The sequence below is a fragment of the Chiloscyllium plagiosum genome, chromosome 5 (genome assembly GCF_004010195.1).
Source record: "Chiloscyllium plagiosum isolate BGI_BamShark_2017 chromosome 5, ASM401019v2, whole genome shotgun sequence".
NCBI classification, from domain to species: Eukaryota; Metazoa; Chordata; class Chondrichthyes; order Orectolobiformes; family Hemiscylliidae; genus Chiloscyllium; species Chiloscyllium plagiosum.
The window spans coordinates 23,769,026-23,787,054 of record NC_057714.1 but is presented as its reverse complement, the minus strand read 5'-3'; the positions used below and the strand labels follow the sequence as shown (position 1 = coordinate 23,787,054).

Genomic DNA, 18,029 nt, shown 5'->3' with positions numbered 1-18,029 from the left:
CACCCCCCCCCCAGCTGCCACCACCACTTCCCCCCACCCCAAACTCTTCCCCATTTATCTCTCAGACCCCTACAGTCTTCAAATTCCTGATGAGGGGCTTGTGCCCGCAATGTCGACTCTCCTGCTTCTCAGATGTTGACTGACCGACTGTGCTTTTCCAGCACCACACTCTTTGACTTTGACTCTGACTCCAGCATCTGCAGTCCTCACTTTCTCCTGCTTAATTTGATATACAAGTGTTTCATACTTTTGACAGTCTACCCATGTTCTTTTTTTTAATGTAACCTCCAACTGTTGTTGCCCTGCTCCATCACTTTATCTGGTCATCCATCTTTACTTTGCTTATTGACATTTACATGGTGGCCATATTAATTTTGCTTGTTTAGAATGTTCACTGATTGGACCCTTAAGGCTTTTCTGATTTTCTTCACTCCACTACTGACAGTTGGACATTCTGTAACCATGGCCTTAAATTTTAAATTCTCTCTCAACTTTTCTACTTATCTATCATCTTTTAGGTTACCAATTAAAATCTTAGATTAAACATTTAATCAGCTGTGCCCAATATCTCTTTACATATCTTGGTATGAAATTTTATTTGAAGATGGTTCCTGTGAAGCACCTTGGGGTGTTTTACTACATTTAAAGGTGTTGAGAGCAAGTTGTGACCAGTTTGAAAAATTAAAATATTTTATTGCTGGATAACACTTAAAATAGAGTTGCTTTGTTTGGACCCTATTTTTGAGCATTCACCATCATTTACTACATGCACGGCGATGTACCTGTATGGTAAGAATGAGGAGTTAATAACTTCAGTGACTAATTATAAAAGCAATTGAACAAATTTTATCAAGTAAATCATTCCATGTTAAAATGTAAAATGTCTATCAATGCTGGAATTATGTTTCTTCCACAAATAAAATGGCTTGTTATAGGGTGATTAGTAATTGCCTTAATCAACATAATGATCTGTTACAGAGTTGTTTTTCAGGCCAAAATACTTTCCCAAGTCAGTTCTCCAAATTTCGTGGCCAGTACTTATTGTGCTCCTAAATAGCAGCATAGCTGTTGATGTTTGAATTCTGTTTTTCCTCATTTGTGGGAATAAAGAAGGAAGAACGTGCTATCTTCTTCAAAGAAGAATTGGTCCACAATCTCAGCAATTATACATGCAGTTAAATGCAAAAACCAGGAAGTTACTGTTTGGGATTTCTCTGCTCCTCTAAACATTGCATGATATCAATAACTTGCTGACGGACACATCACTGAAATACAGAAGTGCTGAATTAGAATACTTGTGTGATAGATATTCAGTAAGCTGACCAGGAAAGTGGTGTAGCTTGTCAATTCAAATGTGAGTGAATTTCTAACCTCTTTTCTGCCAAATAAACCATCTGCCCTGAAATTTGACATGTACTAGTGTGGAATTTCGTTCCATCAGCTTTATAATTATCTGAGATTTTCAATTGAATTAACTATCTAACTTAAATTTTTTGGTTCAGACCCTCCATACCTCCTCATGGATGCTTCATTCTGATTAAGGCGAAATACCATTTCTTGCCCTGTTCACACTGGTCCTAGAACCCTGTAGAAAATATTGTACAGTTTTAACTTGCATTACGATTTAGTATGATTTGAAACAGCCTATGGAATATGAGTGAGTTTAACAAATGGTTAGTACTGTTTATTCACTGCTGACTGGAAATGTCCAGGCAATTGTTGTGCGGCACGGTGGCACAGTGGTTAGCACTGCTGCTTCACAGCGCCAGAGACCCCGGTTCAATTCCCGCCTCAGGCGACTGTGTGGAGTTTGCACATTCTCCCCCGTGTCTGCGTGGGTTTCCTCCGGGTGCTCCGGTTTCCTCCCACAATCCAAGAATGTGGGGTAAATGCAGGAGAATGGGTCTGGGTGGGTTACACTTCGGCAGGTCGGTGTGGACTTGTTGGGCCGAAGGACCTGTTTCCACACTAAGTAATCTAATCTAAAAATCTGGTATATCATCAACATTCTCTAATTGGGATGCTGCATCGTCTGTACCTAAGTCACAATGTATACAGAAGAACCTCTATTATCTGAATGAGATGGGTGAGTGTTATTTTCGTTTGAATAATCAATTATTCAGTTAATCTATTTAAATACCTTTTCCTCTGGAGCTCAGAGTTTTTTAAGTCCGCTCCCCGTTCAGGAGACGAGGCAGCAGCGCACCGCGCGTGGGACCCAGCCCCCCCAACCCCCTGTCCGACACCAACCCCCTGGCCAATCCCCCTCTCTGGGGCAGCTGGACTGGACATCACCAATGAGACTGCTGCTGCCTTTTATGGGGTGAGTCTCCAAATAGCGCGCGCACACAGCCACACGCGCGCACATTCAACTTTTTACTGCAACTTTGAGCAGGTTCCACCTTTGCCCTGTGCAGGACAATGTTGGAGGGATTATGTGGGGGGTGGGTTCAGGGTACACCCCTGTGTAGAATTATGGGAAGCAAGAGAGGGCGGGCACTCCCATCATTTGGAGATGGTGCCTGTTTAATCATTGTAAACAAAAGACGCGATCAGTGTTGGAAACACATCTTTGATGTAATGTTTCTGTCGGGATCTTGAGATCTCCTTCGGATAATCCGATATTCAGATAATTGATATTTGGATAATTGAGGTACCTCTGTAAGGTACTTCTGCTGCCACAGTCATGGTGGTAGAGGGAATGAAAGATTTAAGGTTGTGGGTGAGGTTCTGCTCATGACCATGTTTTTCCTTTTCTGATGGCAAGTTCAAGTGTTGCTGGAGCTGTGCATGAAGTGTAAGTCATTATATCTTTGACTTGCACCTTGCAGATGGTGGGCAGGTTTTGGAGAGTTAGAAAGGAGTTACACTCCCAGATTTCCTAGCCTCTGAACTGCTCTTGGAGCCAAAACTATTTATTCATCCATGTCATGTGATTATTTTGTGGCGAGTAATTACTGCCTGTCCCTAATTGCCTTCAAGAAGGTGTGAGCTGCTTTTTAAACTATTGTAGCCCTTTCAGTCTAGGGCCACTTACTGTGCTATTAGGTGGGACTTCCAGGATTTTGTGCCATTTGAGAAGGAAAGGATCTTGCTGGTGGTGGTGTTCCCATGCGTCAGCTACCATTATCTTTCTAGATGGTACGGGTCACGGTTTGGAGTGTTCTGTTTTGGCAGTAAGTTACTGCAGTTCATCTTACAGATGATGCACACTGCAGTAACTGTGCTGGAAGTGAATTTTGGAAGTAAGGGAATGGTTTTGGCATGGAGCTGCACAGGCAAGTGAAGAGTATTCCATCACACTTCTGACTTGTGCATTGCAACATGGATCAGCATTGGGACGTCTGGATGTGAGCTACTCGCCAGAATTCCTAAATCCTCACCTGTTCTTGTAGCCACAATATTTATATGGCTGGTCCCATTTAGTTTCTGGACCTTAATGGATCGGCCTAGTCCATAACCATGAGCAGATCCTGGAGTGATGTCTTTGGGGTATGTTCATTGACCTTCAATACCTACAAATGTTATCCCTCATGATAGTTATGATTCCAGCCAGCATTTGTATAATGATGTTCTGCCTATGTTTGGGCAAGACTAATTGTCAGGGGCTGAGTGGCCCTAACAGAGCCCACACTGAACACAGTGAGCAGGTGCTTTTGCATGCGCCTCTTGATAGCCGTGTCAGTGACTCCTTCCATTACATTACCACCAATAGCGAATAGACTGAAAGGTTGCAATTGCCAGGTTGGCTTTGTCCTTGTTTTGTGGACAAGATGTACTGGGACAAATTTTCACTCTGTCAATATAATACTTTTGCAGTTACACTGGAAGAGCTTACCTAGAGGTGTAGCTAAGGGTGTGGCTAGTTCTGGAGCGTAGGTCTTCAGTACTCGAATGTTGTCACAAACCATAGCCTTGGCAGTATCCATTGCCTTTAAGCAATTTGATTGTTATCAAGAAATTGGTCAAGACAGATGGATCATCCACTTGATGGTACTTAAGTCTTTTGCACTGATGTATGCTGGGCTATCCCATCATTTTGAGGATGAGGTTATTTGTAGAATTTCCTCCTGTTCATTTTCATTGTCCACCACCATTCATGACTGGCTATAATTGGACTGTAAATCTTAAAATTGATCCATTTAGCTGTATTTGTTGCATTCAAGTAGTTGTTATTTCTAGTGCCTTGGTTGATACTTGCTGATATGACCAGTTTCTTTCTTCCCTTGGTTAGATACAACTGAGTTAACTGCCCTCAGAAATAGCCAAGTAAATGTCGAGCCACGTTGCTGTGGATCTGACATCACATGACTCCTGGTCAATATGTAGGTCAGACCAGGCAAGGAAAGCAGGTTTCCTTCCCTAAAGGACATGAGTGAATTGGCAATGATTTGTTGTCTTTGTTGGATTACTTTTTTTTAATGCAGATTGTTGACTTCAAATTTTCCCATCTGCCACTGTGAAACAGGAGTTTTCATGCAAGTCTGGATGTCTGAATTTGCTAGTCCAGTGATATTACTATTACACCACTCTCTCTTCTATGACTGATCCAGCATGAATGCTGATGGCACCGGATTCAGTGATGGCAGTGCTACTGGCCTCCAATGGAGTTGCTTAGAATCTCTCTTGACTGTGATGATTATTGTTTAACTTGAGGTGTGAATGTTTCTCACCACCTTATCACAAGATTATCCACACATTATTGCATGTGGAAACAGACTGCTTTGTGGAGGAAAGATAATTTGCAGGGTAAATACCATGAAAAATTGAAGTGAGAGTGAAGTAATTTTTGTATTGGTTGATTCAGCTTTGTGTGATCATTATTTAGTTTAAGGTGCTATTGGGATTTGTTTTGCAGATTGCTCCTGCAGAAAGTCCAGATGCTAAACAGCGAATGGTGATCATCACAGGGCAGCCTGAAGCTCAGTTTAAGGTGAATATTTCTGAAATTCAACGTTTACTCTGCAAAAATATAAATCCGTACCAAGAAGGTTTGGTTTTGCATCAGATTATCTTCTGAACTGTATCTAATTTTAAGTCCGTTTTCAGAACTTGTAATCCATGCATCGTGCACAAACTAAGTATTTATTAATTTTAAAGTTAGTATTAACCAGTGGTGGGGAGAGATTCTAACATGCCTGGCAGTCAAAAGAAAGTCTTAAATTATTGTTTTATTGAATATTCAAGATCTTGGTGTGCAATTTGAAACACGACATTTCAAATGTTGCTAACCTACGCATATGTTAATTGATCTGAGCCCTCCAGCATTATATAATATTGTGGCATTCATAATGATATTAATTCACAAACTGTGTCTCGGGTGAATTTAATGGAGCTGGGCTATGATCAAGCACTTTATTAAAAGCAAATAACTGCAGATGCTGGAAATCTGAAACACACACAGGATGCTAGAGAAACTCATCAGGTCTAGCAGCATTCATGGAGAAACAGTTAACAATTTGAGTCCAGTATGCCTCTTCAGAATAGAGATCATACAATCCCTACAGTGTGGAAACAAGCCATTTGGACCAACAAGTCCACACTGATCCTCCACAGAGTAACACCTCCACACCCATTCACATAGGGGTAAACGTAACTAATGCACCTAACCTACACGTTAATGAATAGAAGTCTATTCTGAAGAGGCTATTCTGGGCTCAATGTTAAATCGGTTTCTCTCTCCACAAATGCTGCCAGACCTGATGAGTTTCTCTAGCATTGCCTGTTAATGATAAAGAATTGATTAATACCATTGTTGTGACTTTATACAGTCATGCTGAACTCTTAGCAAATTGATGTTGCATTCATGATGTCCTAAACAACTGGCTATAATAGTTTTCTCTTGTTTTTTAAAATAAGAAAAATATAATTTCTGCTCCTTAGTGGCATATGCTTCAGCTAGAGCATATTTTGGCACATACCCTGATTCAAATTTTGACTTAAATATGCTGACTGGTGGACTAAATTTTCCATCAGTGATCATTTTGATTAATGGATCTTTTACATTTTAAAGTTCTGCAAGAACTTTTTAAATGGAAAATGAAGCCCAATTCCTAAATGGGAATAGTTATATTTGGAAAATGTTTCATCTTTCAGGCTCAAGGAAGAATCTATAATAAACTTAAAGAGGAAAACTTCTTTGGACCCAAAGAAGAAGTTAAGTTAGAGACTCATATCAAAGTGCCATCCCATGCTGCTGGTAGAGTTATTGGGAAAGGAGGTAAAACGGTGAGTACCAAATGTAATGGTCTCTGTAATTTGGCTTGTGGACTAAATTTACTTTTTTCATTTTCTGCAGTCTGAGATGTAAATAAGGATATGCCATATACCTGCCCCATCTGCAAACTTTTAAATGTAATTCAGTGAAGCCCACTGTTTGATGTTAGCTGCAAATTTTAGCATCATACCTTCCTTACTCCAAATGCTTTTCTTGAAAATCCATGCTGACTGATTTTGAATATCTCTAATATTTTCTTACCTTGTATTTTAGCAAAGTCTCTGCTTTTCTTTTCCTCCCAGTGGCACTGGAGTAATTGTTCTTCAGGTCTTTGATTAGTTTAATCCCTATTCATAAAAATTGCACTCCCCTGGAAGTTGTCCTGCTGAATTTCATAAATGTGCAATTGTTTTTATGCACATTTCACATTTGGGATTCTTACTGTTGGACCATTTATTTAAAATATTTCAAATGTGTATTTTTTTTAAAAAGGTAAATGAACTACAAAACCTGACAAGTGCAGAGGTGGTAGTACCACGTGATCAAACTCCAGATGAAAATGATCAGGTTATTGTGAAAATAACTGGTCACTTCTTTGCAAGTCAGGTAATGCCTTTGTCAGCATTAACTTGCACCTTGTTAAAGATTAATGATTTGAAATGTTGTTGATAAAATGTTTATCTTTGAGTAAAAATGTTGCTCTGTACACCGGAAACTGCAAGTGGCGTAAGATAGTGTCTCACTTTCTATGTTTTATGGTGTAGGTCTCTCAGTTGGAACATGTTATGGTGTGATACTTTTACCAGTTTATTTCTAACATCACCTAGAGATGTTTCGCCCAGCCTGACTATTTTACCTGTCATTAATCTCAGTAGTTGACGGCAGAGGAGTTATTCTGAAGTGTGGATGGAGCTGAATGAATTTTCTTTCCCCCAATCATAAGCAGGTTTATATTCAGAAATTACTGATAATTTGGTGAGTTATTGCTTAAATGTGCACCAAAGGTCAGGCAAAGAGGATAAAAATGCGAAATCTGTTTGAAAAAGTTTTGAATGTTAAGTTTAAATGTCATCCCTACTCCTGATTTGATCTTGTAGAAAATTCACATAGATTACATTACATTACATTACATTACAGTGTGGAAACAGGCCCTTCGGCCCAACAAGTCCACACCGACCCGCCGAAGCGCAACCCACCCATACCCCTACATTTACCCCTTACCTAACACTAGGGGCAATTTAGCATGGCCAATTCACCTAACCTGCACATCTTTGGACTGTGGGAGGAAACCGGAGCACCCGGAGGAAACCCACGCAGACACTGGGAGAACGTGCAAACTCCACAGTCAGTCGCCTGAGTCGGGAATAGAACCCGGGTCTCCGGCACTGTGAGGAAACAGTGCTAACCACTGTGCCACCGTGCCGCCCCTGTTTGATGTGTACATTGATGACTGTCCAGTGTCAACATGCTCAATGGGTAGCATTCTTACCTCTAAGTTAGATGTGGGAAGTTGCACCAATCTGTGCTGGCACCAGGAATTATGAATTGTTTACTGTACTATCAGAGGTGTTGGCTTTTAGAGGAGATGATAGTCTGTGATCTTATCTGAAACCTCTGGTAGATGTTAAAAAGAGGTGTTAGAAACAGAAGTAGGTCATTTTAATCTGACAAGCTTTATCCACCATTCAAACAGATGATAAATGATCATCTTCCATTACTCCATTCCTCTCCTCCTCCCTCACCACCACCACCCCAACAAAAAAAAAAGCTATCCCATATTTCTTAGTAGTATCCAGACCTAGGTTTTTTAGTTTGACTGATACCACATATCAGACTATTTTTTACAAAACGGATTTAACTTTGTGATTGACCCTAAAACACAAATCATTAATGCCACTGTGGAAATTGTTTTCCAAAACACATCTTCCCTTGTCCTCTGGGCTGGAGAATTCCAAAGATTGATCATTGACGGAGTGAATATATTCCTCCGTCTCTCTTCAATCACAGGCTGTTTATTCAGTGACCGTGTTTTCTGGTTCTAGACTTATCAGTTGGTGGAAATACCTTTTATCCATACAGGTCTTTCTGCTATAAAGTGCTTTTTGTTAATGCAAATTTTGGGGGGGGGGGGGGGGGGTCACTGTTTCTAAAGTGCAAACTTTTAAAGTGCGTGTTAGTTATAATGCAATTCCAGCCCCATTAGTTTAAATGGTGCTGCTGTTATTCAACTTCTAATAACACCTGGGTTGCATGAGAACAGACCTACTGCGTTATAGCAGAACCGACTATCTATCCTGTCCACTGCAAGAGTTTTTCACATGTTTAAATGGATCATCTCTCATTCTTAACCTCCTGGAAAGGATCAGGCCCAGTTTGATTAATTTCTCCTAGTATGACAATCTTGCCTTCTGAATATTCATTGCACTCCCTCTATGGCATCCTTCCTTAGACCAAGAAATTGAAACTGTACATGTTATTGTCAGGTGTCACTTCCTTTATGCTCTACACAATGGCAGCAAGACCGTTTTGCTCCCATGCTGTAATCCCCTTGCCATGAAGGCCAACATGCCTTTGCCTTCCTAATTGTTTGCTGTACCCGCATGCTAGCTTTTAGTACATCATGGACAAGGTCACCCAGGTAATTTTGAACACAGCATTTCACAATGTCTCACCATTTAAGAAGTGCTGCACCTTTTTTGTTTTTTTTCTCTACCAAGTGGATAACATTCTAAATTTTTTCGCATTTATATTCTAACTGCCACTTTTTAACCCATTCACTTCACCTGTCCAAGCACCAAAGAAACTACCTTGTATCATCCTTTCCTAGTTTTATCAACTTGGAAATATTACATTTACCCCTCACCTGCTCTTGTAGCCAGTTCTTAGATGTTACCATTGACCAGAATTGAACTTAATTAAATATATGAAGTGGGGGGGGGAATTCAAGATGGTGGTGACCCAGTAGGTCTGCCCTGTAGACCTCTGCACCAGAACCCAAAGTGGAGCACTCACCCCCTCTTTATTATCTAATGTGATAGAAATAATTACTTTTGACCCCCTAGAACTGTCCTGTTAGTCATATTCCTAATGATTTTAAACTAAAGGGAAGCGATCATGAGGATCGCAACAAGCAGGGGCCCCACACCAACGGATGCACCCCTGGCTGCAGCGTTGATCTCCGCGATCACCCCAGGGGACTTGCCTGTGGAACAGAGCCTGATCTCAGAGTTTCACAAACTCGGAGAGAAGATTGATTCATCAATGGAAGAGACTTGTGCCAGGCTCGAATCGATCTCAGTCATGCTGCAGAAGCATGACCAGGAGATCCAGTGTCTCGGGCAGCATGTCGGGGAGGCGGAGCAACGGGCCATGGCCTCTGAAACCGCAGTGGAATCCTTGGCGGGTCGGGTCCAGGCCTTAGAATGGTGGGTACGGGCCTTGGAGGAGCAGGTCAATGACCTCAAATCAAGATCGTCGAAAGAATGTCCACCTGGTGGGGCTTCCTGTACGGGAGGGGGAAGGTCAGCTCGTCAGCTTCTTGGAACAATGACTCCCGCAGGTTTTGAAGCTGGAAGTAGGCAAGGTAGGGCGGATATGAGTCAAGCAGGCCCACCAAGTTGCAGTGCGCAGGCCCAGATCGGACCAGCATCCCCACCTGGTCCTAGTGAGAATGCAGTTTTATAGAGATAAACAAATAATGCTGGAAGCCTCTAGAGCACTGGGGAAGGATCCCCAGGCTATGGTAGATAAAGGATCATGAATTATCCTTTTCCAAGACTTTTCTCTCCAATCGTGATTCGTAAGTGGAAGGCCTTCGACGAGGTAAAAAGGCAGCTGAGGGAGTTGAATATCCAGTATTCTGTTAGATATCCAGCAATATTACGTTTTAGACACAGAGGGTCAGTGTTCAATTTTGACTCATTGGAAAAGGCAAAGAACTTCTTGGATGCTTTAAAATAGACCGACTGGCGTGAATAATATAGACAATTATGTTTATTTTGTTTTTTTTTCTCTGTAATTTGCCTGATTTACCTGGTTGTCGGGGGATGGTTTTGTTTAGTTTTAAATGTCAGGATCATAATTGTTTCCTTATTTCTTCCCTTTCTCCTCTCCCTTCCCATCATCCTTAGTTTCCCTGTTTATTTTCTAATTATTTCCTTTTATTCTTTTCTGGTGTGGGGTGGGGGGCTGGTGGTTGGAGGAAGCGAGGTGTGGTTATGTATTTTTGTTCTACCAGGAGTGCCTAGGATTACAGTAATGGAGGGGGTGGGTGGAGTGTCCACTTTTAACTTTCTTGTTATAAGATTTTGTATTATTTTTCTTTCTTGTCTGGAGTGGGGGCTTGGCTTCAGTGAGAAGGAGTCATGGGGGGGGTAAATGATAGGTATGAGTGCTCCCTGTGGACAAGGGGGAAAGTCTCCTTTCATTTGTGTTATATGTTGGTATGTTGTAGAAGTAGCTGTTAGAAGTTTTTGATTTTGGTAGTTTTGTAAGTTTTAGATGAACTGTTTATGGTTTTCACTCAGCGCATTGTGTGGGGTTCTTTCTCCCGGGGGGGGGGGGGTCACTGTTTCGGACGGTTGTGGCTAGCCATTCATTTAAATGACGCACAGAGTCATTAACCAATTAAGAGAAAAAAGATACTGTCAAGCCTTAGAAAAGAGAGGGTTGATGTAGCCTTGCTGCAAGAAACACATTTAACAGTTAAGGAGCATTTGAAGTTCCATTAGGGAGGGTTCAGCCAGGTGTTTTTCTCACCCTTTAATTCGAGAGGTTGAGGAGTTGCTATTCTCCTCTAGAAGAACCCCCCCCTTTAAACGTTTGGCCAAATCAAGGACGAGTGTGGGTGATTTATATAATTCTTAAAGCTTTAATACATGGAGAGGAATATGGGATTTTGAATGTATACTGCCCCCGAGTGCAACCCCATAAATTTTTAACGGATGCATTTTCCAGGTTGATGACCCTTTGGGCGTGTCATACAATTTTAGGGGGAGACTTTAATCATCTTATTGACCCCAAAGTGGACAGGATGCAGAGGGGTATTGCAGGTATGTCCCCACAATCCAGCATTTGGACCTGAACAGAGAGCTGGGATTGGTGGACACCTTTTGTTTCCCTAATCCACATAAGCGCTATACTAGAATTGACATGTTTTTTTGTCCCATTGACCTTTTTGAATTCGGTGCTGCCTTGCAGAATAGAGAACATAGCTGTTTCTGACCATGCAGCAGTGTACATGGAGGTCAAGGCTGGTGGTAATGGGACAGGCTCCCGGCAATGATGCATGGACTCTTTCCTCCTGAAAGATAGCAAGTTTATAGAGTACTTTTCACGGGAATTCAAAATCTTTTGGGATATTAATTTGGATACGGCCAGTAATCCATTGCTGCTTTGGGAGACTGCCAAGGCTTATGCACTGAGTTTTATTGTTCCTTACTTTGTGACCCGGAAGTGGCAGAGGGGAGAAGAGCAACGTTTGCTTGAGGCTCGCCTGAAGGCAGCTGAGACAGCATACTTTGACTGACTGTCTGTAACCAAATTGCAGCAGATTACAGCCCTTGGGGCTACTTCGAATGCTGCGCTCACCCAGACAAAAGAGATTATTTGAGTACGGTGATAAACTGGGTAGATATCTAGTGTACCTGGCCAGAAAGAAGAATGTCCCCCAGTCTATCACATCCATTAGAGTGTGTGCTGGTACTCTTAATTGCAAAGCCAAAAAAATTAATGCAGCGTTTGGGAAGTTTTACTTTGAGCTGTACTGGTTGGAAGGCTGTGAGGACAGATTGATGAAGATGGAATCCTTTTTAAAGACCCTGGACCTTCTGGGTGTAACTTCAAAGCAGGGTCCTTTGAATGCCCCCCTGACAATTCAGGAAATACAGGAAGTGGTGAGGCTGCACCAGAGTGGTAAAGCTCTTGATCCAGGCAGATTTCAAGGAGTTTATAGATAAGATGGCGGGCCACTCCTGGATATGTACAATTACTCATATCGTCAGGACTGCCTCCCATCTTCTTTGAGAGAAGCAAATATTTCTCTTGTTCTTAAGAAAGGAAAAGCTCCAGAGGATTGCAATTCGTACAGGCCTGTATCATTACCGAATGTGGATTTCAAAATCAAATTTCAAAATGCTGGTGTTAAGGAGGATCAGACAGGTTTTATCAAGGGTCATAGGTCTACCAACAATATTAGAAGAGTACTAAATATCGTCCAAGTATGCCAGCAAAGATACATTCCAGGTTTGGTAGTCTCCATGAATGCAGACACTTGACCAGGTGGAGTGGCTATACCTTTATGTCCTGGAATGGTTTAGTCTTGGAGGGGTTTTTGCCAAGTGGGTGGTGGTGTTATATAGTGACCCGAAAGCAGCAGTTCTCACTAATGGTATGCGGTCACGTAGTTTTAGTGTCAGCAGAGGCTGCCAACAAGGGTGCCCTCTCTCTCCACTATTATTTACATTGCTGATTGAGCCGCAGCGGAGGGCATCCGAAGGGATCCCAACATAATTGCCCTGGAGCTAGGGTCAGGCAGGTATAAAATTACCCTCTATGCAGATGACTTTCTTCCTTTCTTACCTGATTCAATGACATCTGTGCCCCGTTTAATACAAGTGATTAATCTATTTGGCTTGTTTCAGGATATAAAACTGTCTGTACAGAGTTTGCACAGGGATTCTCCCTGTGTCTGCGTGGGTTTCCTCCGGGTGCTCCGGCTTCCTCCCACAGTCCAAAGATGTGCAGGTCAGGTGAATTGCCCATGCTAAATTGCCCATACTCTTGGATCAATAGTCAGAGGTGGGGGGTGGTGGGTTGCTTTTCGGAGGGTCGGTGTGGACTTGTTGGGCCAAAGGGCCTGTTTCCACACTGTAGGGAATCTAATCTTAAAAAAAAACTAATTTCATGAAGATGGAGGCCATGCCTGTGGGGGGACCTTACTAGTATATCCAACTTTTGGGATGGAATCCGTTTCCCTTTCCGGTGGTCACAGGGAGGTTTCCTGTATTTAGGCATTTTTATCATCCTGGTCTTCAATCAATTATATAAAAGCTAATTTGTGCAGTGCCTAGAGAAGATAAGGCAGGACCTTCGGCGTTCGGAGGCTCTTCCGATATCTTGGTTGGGAAGAAAAGCTCTGGTTAAAATGAATTTTCTTCCTTGCTTATTATATCCCATGTGAATGCTCCTTTTGATGCTGCCTAGACAAGCACTACAAAAGCTTTATACTTGGCTCGGGTTTTTTATCTGGTGCCACAGGCAGCCGCTTATTAAGCTGGATGAATTGCAGCTCCTGCAGGGGAAGGGAGGTTTGGATTTCCCGGACTTTAAGAAATATCACTTGAGTTCTCTACTATCCTATGTGACTGACTGGGCCTGCCAGGACCTGCGATCGATCTGGTTGGACATTGAGGCCTCCCAGGCAAAATCCCTCCTCATCAATTGTTTATGAAAAGATGAGGACTGTTATGGACCATTGCAGAAACTCCACTGTCCTTAACGCAGATAAAGCATGGAGAATGATGCAGCAAGGTGATGGCAACTTACCAAAACCTTCGCCTTTCACATCCATAGTGGGAATGTTGGGATTCTGGCTCGGATCAGTGGACTCTGGCTTTAAATGCTGGGAGTCTAGCGGAACCTCCTGTTTAGGTGATTTATTTGATGGGAGGTCATGATGATGTCTTTCAAGCAGCTGAGTCAGAAATTTGAGCTACCTGAGAAAGACCTCTTTTGTTACTTTCAGGTTAGGGACTTCATACAAAGACTACATTGATGATTAGTCCCAATAAGTCGGTTATGATTAGATTACTTTTTTAGATTAGATTACTTAGTGTGGAAACAGGCCCTTCGGCCCAACAAGTCCACACCAACCCGCGGAAGCGCAATCCACCCATTCCCCTACATTTACCTCTTTTACCTAACACTACGGGCAATTTAGCATGGCCAATTCACCTGACCTGCACATCTTTGGACTGTGGGAGGAAACCGGAGCACCCGGAGGAAACCCACGCGGGTACGAGGAGAATGTGCAAACTCCACACAGTCAGTGGCCTGAATCGGGAATTGAACCCGGGTCTCTGGCACTGTAAGGCAGCAGCTCTAACCACTGTGCCACCGTGCTGGTTATGGAGAGTGCACTCTCTTGGTTAGCACTCGCTATTACTAATGCTCCCAATGGTGGGGAGCTTCGGTGGGATTGCACTGTGTGGTAACTTAATTGAATATAATTTAAGTTACCTTGGTATAACTTGGTTTAATTTTATTTTGTTTGTTTGTTTTTCTTTAGTTATTTATTGAATTGTAGTTGTTTGTAAGGTTTTTCTCTCTCATTTCAGCGATTTTGTGGAGTAGTAGTTTGTTTCCTGTTATTGTCACTATTATCACACTATTTTGTAGAGATTTTGTAAAAAAAACTTAATCCTTTTTCTCAATAAAAATTATTACCAAAAAATGAAGTGAAGAAAATTGTGTGGCTGTGGAAGAAAGAGGTGGAGGTTATCACTAACTGGATAGCTCCGCGCAGATAGGTTTGGCCAAATTACCCTACTTTGCAGGAAGTTTTTGATTTGTAACCTTTTTGGTTTGATATATAGATTAGATTCCCTATAGTATGGAAATAGGCCACTTGGCCCAACAAATCCACACTGACCCTCCGAAGAGTAACTCACCCAGACCCATTCCCCTACCCTATATTTACCCTGATTAATGCACCCAACACTGGGCAATTTAGCATGGCCAATTCACCTAACCTGCACATCTTTGGACTGTGGGAGGAAACCGGAGCACCTGGAGGAAACCCACGCAGACCCAGGGACAATGTGCAAACTCCACGCAGACAGTCACCCAAGGCTGGAATCTAACCTTGATCCCAAGCACTGAGGCAGCAATGCTAACCGTCTGAGCCACCGTGCCCTATGACTTGAGGATTAATCTATTTTATTTATGTTCCAAAAAGTGAAATTATTGGTTATGTAGAGAAGGTGCTAGAGGCCTTTTTTATATTTACAATATTTCTATATTTGTACCCAGTTTACAGATCTTTTAGCCATTTGTCTGTCTTTCATTTTTACTAATACCTTGTGAAGTGAGATTTCAACACTTGCATGTTCCACTTTGATTAAATGAGGCTTGAATGCAATGTAAATAAGATTTGTGAAAGTTTCTTAAAATTAACTGACCTCTCTTTTTTTGAAATGTAGCTTGCTCAACGAAAAATTCAAGAAATTTTGTCCCAAGTAAGAAGACAACAACAGAAATCAGTGCAGAGTGGACAGCCCCAACCACGAAGAAAGTAAAAGGTTCAGGATCTGCAATTACCACAGAGACAGATGCCAGACCAAAGAGAGAGAGACTGTGTAATCATGGGCAGTTAAACCTGTCACTGATAAAGAAGCAAATGTTCCATCTTCCCAGTCACCTTTTATTGAGGACTAGGCAACCTATGAACTCTGTCTTTGTGTGAATGTATTCTTCAGGCATTCAAAAAGAAACCTTGTGAAACCCAGCTTTAAATAAGGCCCTTTCACTTCCCTTCTTTTGTTCGAATTCAAAACTCTATATATTGCCTTGTTAGCTTTCCCAAAATTCTTAGACCTGTTGGGTTTAATGAAGCTTTCTCTTCTGATTTTTCACTGGTTACAAAAAGGCATTGCTCTTATAGTTCGAATCATTATAAAACCCTTAAGTTTTTTTTGGGGAGGGGCTAGGGGAGTTGGCAAGATTGAGGCATCTGTCCCAACATGCAAAATGGCTTTTTTAAATTGGGTTGTTTTACAAAGATTACTAGAACACTGCCATTAGAACCTAAGGGAAGTGTTGAATGGTGTTGGCCAGGGCATGAATTGATTATGCATTTTACTAAACTACCTCAGGCATTTAGTACCTCAATTGTTCCTTTTTTCTGCTTATTTTGTATACTTTATAAAAGTAATAGTCAAGCATTTTATTTTTTTAAAAAAAAAAGTAAAATTTGATCAGCTAAAAGCCAGGAGCAGTACAGAGAAAAGTATCGATGTAAATGTGTTGCTTCTAGCTGCTGGCTGATGGGAGTATTCAATAAATGATGCTTGCCTCAGTTTTCCTGAGGTCCACAACACCATCATTTGATCAAAATTCTGTGAATGTTTGAGACGCCGAATGATGCCAATATATACTAATAGCAGCAATGCCATTTTTTTTCTTTTTAAGATATGATGAAAGTGTTTATTTCCTATTTTTGATTGATGGTACTTTTGGGAACAAAACAAGGAAGTGATGGCAAGAGGCTGGGGTTGGGGAAAGAGACTGCAAAATGGAGTAGCTTTTAGTATAACTGGGTATTTTAAATGCATGGACCCTTGGTGCCTTTGACCATCACTGCATCTTGATGCATAATAACAGTCTATTTGGATCTGGCCATTTTGATCAGAGCAAGCTTCATCTTCCGTTACTGGTAGAGCTATTAGATCTGTCCAGGTACACTGGCAGTCTTTGCTAGAGTGGACTCTGAATTTATTGAACTACACATTTGATCATATAATTGTGGGAGAAAAGTCAATGCTGCTTGCTCATTCTAAAGTTGTTGAAGCTAAGAGAGTTTACATATGCAGCTACTGTAGTGGGCTACACAAAGCCATGGGGGGAGGCTGTTAGCTTCAACACTCTCTTTCCTCTGAGCTTAATCCGTTTATGCACATCTACAGATAACCAGTACAGCAATAAATGCATTAATGGCCAAATTGACAGCCACAAAATAGTTTGATCCTTCTCCCACTCCCACCAAATGTAGTCTGACTAGAATAAGCTAAAGCAACTAATTTGTGGTAAAGTTGAAATGCTCCAGTCAACTTCCTGAGTGCACCCAATTTCCAGCTACCTCAGTGCTTTAAATGAAGGCAGTGCACATTTAGTGCATAAACACTGCTGTGTGTGGTCTGAGCAGAGCCATGCTATTACCTCTGAACCTTTTTGTGATTTTTCTTTGTGCATGAGATGATCGTTATCATCATGCTGCACTGAAATAGAGGGGCACAACTTGGCAAAACCATTTATTTCATCAATTTTTGATCTACCTCTTAGATACATTTGAATTAGAGGCATTTCTGCATAGGATAGGTTGATATTTTCCCAAAGATCATTTTTTGTACAGATTAGACAATTAAAAATGGTCTGGTGTGTTTTTGCCTACATATATTCATTACTAATCAAAACTTCTCAAAGCTTATGTTGTAGCTTTAGCAAAATGGATTAATTCTCATTCTTTTGGCAGAGTGACTTCTCCATATAGTGATAGAAATGTTTTCTTACATTGATTAAAATAACAGAATTACAGGAGGTCATTTAATAGCTTAAATGAATTGACGTGAGGCTGAAAGGTCAGAGCCCACTTTTTGTTGCAAGTAACATTGATTGATTGATTTACCATGGTTTTTGGTTTAATTGCTGCATTTTCACTTCCTGATCTGCTGCTGTATCATTAATTTTCTGATCTATATAACAAGATTGGTAATTTGGAAATACTGGCATTTAGTAGAAGGTAGTTCTGTAAAAGAAGTGAAACCAGCAAAAATAACTTTGCTCACTTCTCATTTTTTTCATCTAAATACTGTGCCCCTAATGCAGCCCCATTTGTCAAATGCCTCTGTTTGAAATAAAATAATTTAGCTCCTATGTGATTATGTATGTTTCAAGGTATTAAGCAAAATCGTACATGTTGCAAGTTGAAGTATAACAGGATGATTTCATTCCTGTGGCTTGCACTTGTGTGTATAAACACATTGCACAAAGTTTCTTGTATAATGCCTTGGTAATGAATATACATTCAATTCTCACT

The 18,029-nt window shown here is 41.3% G+C and overlaps 1 protein-coding gene across 6 annotated transcripts in view; it reads left to right on the top strand.

Annotated features, from left to right (window-relative positions):
• igf2bp3 (insulin-like growth factor 2 mRNA binding protein 3) overlaps positions 1 to 17,861 on the top strand; it is a 140,125-nt gene extending 122,264 nt beyond the window's left edge. For 5 of the 6 annotated variants that reach the window (XM_043689713.1, XM_043689715.1, XM_043689712.1 and 2 more), the window contains 4 exons: positions 4,859 to 4,933; positions 6,097 to 6,228; positions 6,710 to 6,823; positions 15,418 to 17,861. In XM_043689713.1, the coding sequence (XP_043545648.1) occupies positions 4,859 to 4,933; positions 6,097 to 6,228; positions 6,710 to 6,823; positions 15,418 to 15,513 (417 nt within the window). In that variant the 3' untranslated portion in view covers positions 15,514 to 17,861. Of the gene's footprint in view, positions 1 to 2,159; positions 2,343 to 4,858; positions 4,934 to 6,096; positions 6,229 to 6,709; positions 6,824 to 15,417 lie in introns of those variants that run through there. The other variant, XM_043689717.1, reaches the window with a different exon arrangement.
• Positions 17,862 to 18,029: the final 168 nt, after the last annotated feature.